Genomic DNA, 6713 nt, shown 5'->3' with positions numbered 1-6713 from the left:
CAAAAACTGTACTGCTACTCTAAAGTATACGAAAGTACTAGTATTGGGCACCAACGCCTATATAGAATCAAATTCTCCGGGCACGTCATTCCGAGTGGAAAAGGCTCTTAAACGCGCAGACGACTTCTACAATCTTTTCGCAAGACGATCGTACTGTATCACGAGTAGGCGACATGCTCCTTGGCTCAAATGATGAATTCTACGCTAAATATAACCTTAACGCCTCTAATTCGAATTCTCCTCCGAATTGCTCCACACCAGCTTGACCAGTTGAATGGCATCTATTGAGCGGACGCAAGGCTGATTCAAATGTTTTCCAACACCTGAAATTGCGATATTACGAAAGTACAACTGTGTAGTATCTACCAACTAGGCTAAAAAAGGCCCTATGTTATGATACTTACCAAAATTTTGCTGTGATTGGTACTTTTAGTAATTTTCGAAGTGCAACACAGGCCAACCTTAAATAAAAGTGACCTAGACCCTCCTGCGGAGGGAAGCCCCAAAGGGGCTTAGTGTGGCCTTGCGGTCACGTGTCCAAAGCAATGGGTGGTCTAGGAATCCAAGGCAAAGTGGTGAGTCTATCAGTAACTATGCCAGGAAGACATAAATTACATGTCCTATGAAAGAAAGTCGCTTCAAAGTCCAATCTCGTGGTCCCCCCTCTGCCACTCATTTAGAGCTTCACGTGAAGACACTGTGTCAGGATGGTCAGGGCCAAGGATATGCCTCTGTAGCTCGAAGCACTTTTCCATCATTAGGATAGCCTCTTCATTCCGGTTTTGGGACGTCCACGTGTGTGCCAGGTTGGCCATACTGATCAGCGTGGAAGGATGCTCCTCCCCAAGCATCCTCTTTCTCGTCTCCATCACTTGCACCTCCAGCTCTTCCGCCTCCTTCCACCGCCCTTGATTCCAGTACGTTGACGCCAGGTTATGTAGCTCGAAGCACTTTTCCATCATTAGGATAGCCTCTTCATTCCGGTTTTGGGACGTCCACGTGTGTGCCAGGTTGGCCATACTGATCAGCGTGGAAGGATGCTCCTCCCCAAGCATCCTCTTTCTCGTCTCCATCACTTGCACCTCCAGCTCTTCCGCCTCCTTCCACCGCCCTTGATCCCTGTACGTCGACGCCAGGTTGGCCATGCTGTTCAGCGTGGAAGGATGCTCCTCCCCAAGCACCCTCACACTCATCTCCATCACTCGCACCTCCAGCTCTTCCGCCTCCTTCCACCGCCCTTGATTCCTGTACGTCGACGCCAGGTTGGCCATGCTGGTCAGCGTGGAAGGATGCTCCTCCCCAAGCACCCTCACACTCATCTCCATCACTCGCACCTCCAGCTCTTCCGCCTCCTTCCACCGCCCTTGATTCCTGTACGTTGACGCCAGGTTGGCCATGCTGCTCAGCGTGTCTGGATGCTCCTCCCCAAGCATCCTCTTTCTCGTCTCCATCACTTGCACCTCCAGCTCTTCCGCCTCCTTCCACCGTCCTTCGTCAAAGTAGGCGCTTCCAACAGTCCCCCATACGAATGGCATCCTCGCTTCGTCAATCCCTAACCTAGTAAGGCATTCCCAACTCAAATCAGGTATGTGTGTAACCATATGCCTTCGAAACTGCGGCCTCGCCATTTCTTCTGAAAGCTGTGCACAAGCTGCAGTAGTGGCCATAAGATGCCAGCGATCCCACGGCATGGCTTGCTCAAACTTTGTCGCTCGCCACTGGACCAGCCCATGCATTCTTACACCGTCCCAGTCTCCATGAGTCCGCTGCAATAGGTTATACCGAATAAGCACGTTGCGACTCTGCCGGTAACAGAAATCGTCCCATTCCTTTCCGTCAAATGCCAGAACCTTGGCGAGCCATTCAGGAAGTTCGGCAGTCTCGTCGTACATTTCCCGGGTAACACTAGATATGCTTAGGCTGGCCAGCCGGAACAACTCGTCCTGCACCACCCCGTCGCTGAACCGGGCCAGAAACGCAAGCAACCAGCCTGGTCGCAAATCCGCATGACGCCTCTCAATCTTCTCCAGCGTCGTGTCCCACACCGTCCACACCGTCTTGTCGCTCGCGGACAGACCACGGTTATGTTCGCTCTGCAGTAGATCGTCTCGGTGCCGGGCATAGTCCGCTAGGTACTGTCGCGGAGCTTGCCGCTGGTCCGGTTCATTGCCGATATAAGCTCCGGCGAGGTCAATGGCCAGAGCCAAGTACCCAAGTCGCTCCGCTATCTTATCGCAGTCTTCTTGAATATCTTGGGGCACCGGCTCTAGATCCAACCGAAGATGTCGAAGAAGAAGCATCCTTGCTTCCAGTAGCTCCATGATGTCTACCCGGACCTCCTCGCAGCCTCCGTCTACTAGTTTCTGCGACTGACTATCTTGGCTGGTGATGATAACGCTTCCCCGTTGTCCTTTAGGAAGCACCTTCTTGATGCCCCACGAAACGTCGTCGGCATTATCGATGATCACTAGCCATGCTTCATTTGTGTCCTTTCGGCTATAAAGCCATCGGAGCACAGCTTGCACCGTCGGTGAGTCCACGAGACTGGAGCCTTGTGTCTGGGTCCGATCTACTGACAGCTGAAGCTCGCTCGCGCACCGCTCAAAACTCGACCGCACAGAGTCTTCGTCCTTGGCGTCAATCCAGAGGATGGGATTGTAATCGTCTTGATGGTCCTCAACGTACTTCAGTGCTAGCTGTGTCTTCCCTGTGCCGCCGAGCCCGTAGATGGTGAGTGCATGAGGGACGCTAGCCTTCTGATGAGGCACGCGCAGCTTCTCGTCGACCGCAGCTGACAGCCCATGCCGCTCCGTATAGCTCTCTACCGTGTCGATGGGTACAGAATAAATCCGCCGCCGCTTCTGAGATGCGATGGGCCTAATTGTCTCAAGGAGCTTTTGAAAGATCACCCCGTAGTTGTCATCCCTTGATCCAAACTTGTTCAGGCCGTAGTGGTCAACGGGAAGGCCAATGTTATCAACCTTGCTATACGTCGCTGATTGCTCTGGAACACACTACATCTATCCTTAGCGTATACCCCTACTCGGTGATGGCTGGCTTACCCATTCCTCCCACTGGATAAACCACACTTTCAGAACCCGCGTCTTGCGTTGCTCATAGAAGTTAATCACCCGCAGCTTGTCCCTCACGGCATTCTCGAACTCCTCATGCAGATCCCGCAGGGGGAGAGAGTCGTACGCTACTTCTTGGAGAAGCGACGGGTTCGATCCGAGCGGTTGGAGCGCTCGAGCAGCGATGCTTCCCCATGTGCTGAAGCTTGAGCCGCGGTGAGGGGTGCCCAAGAAGAAGACGGTTCTTGTGTAATCGGCAATATCGGCGAATGATGGATTCGTGCTCGCCTGTATCAGCGCCTGGTATAGTCAGCTCCTAATAGACTTGCTGAGACTCTAATCCGAGAGAGTCAGACCGCGCTCCTTCCAAATAGAAGAAAACAGCCTTACCCGCTTAATGACAAGGCCTCCATAGCTATGGCCGACGAAGACTAGATGCCGCGTCTGCTCCTGGAAAACATGTGCCTCAGCACTTGGATCTAGCCTAGTGCGCAAGGCGTACCTACCTCTGCTGTCCCCCGGATCTGCGAAGTTATGCGGTCGAGCAAGCTCTTTCCAAGACTCCATAGCCGCGCTTGAACAGCATCCCTCTTCCAGTACGAATCGTAGTTATAGAAGAAGATTCGAATGTCTTTGTGGAACGACGCGGGGATGTCTTGTGGGAGGAAGTCGCTGACCCAGCATTGGCCGTCTCTTGGTCTCCAGGTTGTGTCAGGGTTCGAGCCTAGGCCGTGGACGAAAATAATGCTAGACAGTTACATTTAGTAGACAGCTACATTTAGTAGACGGCCTTTTCAGGTCGTGAGGACCTGTGAACTTACTCGATTCCATGAGCGCTTGCATGCGAGCTAAGCTTGTCCGCTCTGACGAGACCGAATGCGCTCCTGGGCGCCTCTTCGGCTCGCAATCGTGACGGGATCCTCTTCGTGAGCTGATCGTACAGCACAGCCGCTGATGCGATGAGGATACAGAGGGATAACGCGGTCCACATCGGAGTCTTCGTCTCTAGCGCGAGTGCAGCCCGATCCGAGAAGAGCAGGGCTTAGGACAATCAGGAGCGCGCAGGCCTTGAGTGGATGAATATCTTAAAGTCGCGGAGGAGAAGCGAAATAGCAGTGGCATTGCAGGCACAACTGCAGGAGTATATCTCCTCTGCCGGTCACAAGGCTGGCCGAGGCAGGCTGGAGCTGAGCCCCGGAGGCCGTCTTGGAGGCGACACGTCGCTTTTCAAGCCCCAGCTGAGAGGACTAACCAATCTAACTAGGTATATCTCTCCATCCCTCGCCCGTCGACCCAATTGTCAGCAGCACACATACCTGAAGCATACTATTCAACATCGGCATTCTCTATGGCTGATTTGCGGCCCCTCTTACCACCCTTCTCTGAGCTGAGTGCTCTTTGCAAGCAGCGTTTGACCCCTCTACAAAGCCATGGACAGCCGAGTTCTCGCGGAAAGTCACGGTCTCCGCCAGACAATAATCCGGATCCGGATCAGCCTATCACCCACGCTCCAGGAGAACCTAGCATAAGCCTCACCCAAACCGCCGTCTGCGACTTTCTCACGTCAGAGCTTAGCACTCCACTCCTTGATGAGCTCTACGATGGTCTATGGCTGGTTGCGCGAAAGTGTGGCAAGAGCATTGACCCCCTGCACAGACAAAAAGTTAAAGCAAGAGAGATCGTTGCGACCGAAGATGCTCATCTACATCTCGTGTGGCATTACAACAAAATATATGTCAAGCCTTTGCCATTGTGTCTGCTCAACTACGACTTCTGGACGACATATCTCCCGCTGCAGGTTGCCAGCACATCCTCCAAAAAGGGCACCTTCGCGATTCGACCAGTTCCTCCCTCTCCAGTATTTGACCGGGCAGCTGCAGTAGGCTTCGTGCGATCCTACGCCTTGCTCGTACGGTACCACGTGGACTTCATCCTTGCACGTGAATCCCATCTCTTTCCCGCCGAACTTGACTGGGTCAAGTGGTCCGAGTTCGTTGCTCATTTTCGAAACATTGAGGACGAAGACGTAGCGAAGCGTTACCATTATGGACAGCTCCGCCTTTCGCGATTAGATTGGGCGGTCCGTCTGTTTCGCCCTTCGTCCGCAACGACTTGGTGGTTCTACGAAATCCCTCACTGGTCGACGGCCATGTATGTAGAGCGAGCAGTTGCACCACTGCTCTTTGGCTTCGCCAGCTTATCCTTAGTGCTGTCTTCTATGCAAGTTTTGCTATCAGTCCCAGATGAGGAATTGGGCTTCAAACACCTAGATGCTTCTTCACTTGTGGACATGAGACGAGCTTTTTGGTTGTTCTCGGTCATGATGTTGCTGTTGTCAGGACTAGTTTGGATATTGCTGTTCGTCATTCCATTCAGCGTGCTTATTTGGCAGCTTGCGTGGGGTTTCAGGAACAGAGGGAAACCCAGAGCTAAAGCCCTTGGGCGGTCTGGATGAAATATTACTGCTAAGGTCTGATCTTGACACTTAAGGGAATAAGTCAACAAGAGGAGGAAGGCTGCCAAGGTACAGGCGAACCAACAGTGAATTCATCAAAGTACCCAGTAGGAAAAATGCGAGTTATTGATGTCCTCCATTCATTCTTCCAGCTAGATTTATATTAGGGTCTATGCATTTTACTATGGATGGCCCTAATCGAGTACCTTCTGGCGCACTATGCCTCATTCTGCCTAGCGTAGCCCATGCAGCATCATACCGAAAGCCCTGCTTTGCGTTAATCATAGCTGTGCCTGAGTTAATGCTCGTGACAAAGGCAATTGAAAGCCAATAAGAATCATATATATTACGTGAATTGCGTACGATAGCCCTTGCGAAAGGCGAGAAAAGACTGCAGTGCTGCTGACAATTGGGTCAATGAATAAGGGATGGAGAGAAATACTTAGAGGTTGGTTAGTCCTCTCAGCTGAGGCTTGAAAAGCGACGTGTCGCCTCTAAGACGGCCTCCGGGGCTCAGCTCCAGCCTGCCTCGGCCAGCCATTCTGACCAGATTACGACCATAACTGAGCAGAAGACTAAAAAAACATCGCTTATCCTAGTACCAGTTCGGAGACTGGACTGGTCGAAGAATGGACTGTTACGGAGAATGAACCGGTACGGAGAATGGACTAATACAGGGAGAATGGACTAGTACAGAGACTGGACTGGTACGGAGATACAGTACTAGGTCAAAAGTATTGGACCGACCCCGCATTTTCACCCCACCAACATTTTCCACTCTTCCCATACAAATTACTACTGTACGCCCGGCATTTATTGGAATCCTATAAGAATCAATTAAATAGTACGTTAAAATCTGCTTTTTCGAATAGTACTAATTTCCTAAATAGGCGACTAGATATCAGAAGCGGGTGTACCATCCCTTGGCCCTGATCACTGCATTTATACGGGTATCCATGCTCTTGATCAAAGCATCAATAGCTTCTTGCCCAATGGCGTCCCAACCCTCATGAATAGCTGTAAACAGACGTTGATACTCGGCCTCAGATTTGCCTATTTTGATTAAGTCAGGGTAGTTGTTATTGATCCATTGCTTGAGTTGCGCCCAGAGATGCTCAATTGGGTTCAGATCCGGACTATAGGGGGGCCATTCAAGCAGAGATATACCCTCCTCCTCAAACCAGGCC

At 51.7% G+C, this 6713-nt stretch overlaps 2 protein-coding genes across 2 annotated transcripts; one reads left to right on the top strand and one right to left on the bottom strand.

Moving 5' to 3' along the window:
• Positions 1-638: 638 nt before the first annotated feature.
• EPUS_09215 (uncharacterized protein) lies at positions 639-4062 on the bottom strand (the record flags this gene model as incomplete). The annotated part of the gene is made up of 5 exons (XM_007804130.1): positions 639-3014; positions 3063-3371; positions 3462-3521; positions 3578-3818; positions 3893-4062. 5 exons carry the CDS (start codon positions 4060-4062, stop codon positions 639-641), a joined length of 3156 nt encoding a protein of 1051 aa, XP_007802321.1.
• A 357-nt stretch (positions 4063-4419) lies between these two features.
• Positions 4420-5526, top strand: EPUS_09214 (uncharacterized protein; the record flags this gene model as incomplete). The annotated part of the gene is made up of 1 exon (XM_007804129.1): positions 4420-5526. One exon carries the CDS (start codon positions 4420-4422, stop codon positions 5524-5526), a length of 1107 nt encoding a protein of 368 aa, XP_007802320.1.
• Positions 5527-6713: the final 1187 nt, after the last annotated feature.

This window comes from Endocarpon pusillum (assembly GCF_000464535.1).
Source record: "Endocarpon pusillum Z07020 unplaced genomic scaffold scaffold2783, whole genome shotgun sequence".
Lineage (NCBI taxonomy): Eukaryota > Fungi > Ascomycota > Eurotiomycetes > Verrucariales > Verrucariaceae > Endocarpon > Endocarpon pusillum.
This window is presented reverse-complemented; position numbering and strand designations above follow the sequence as displayed.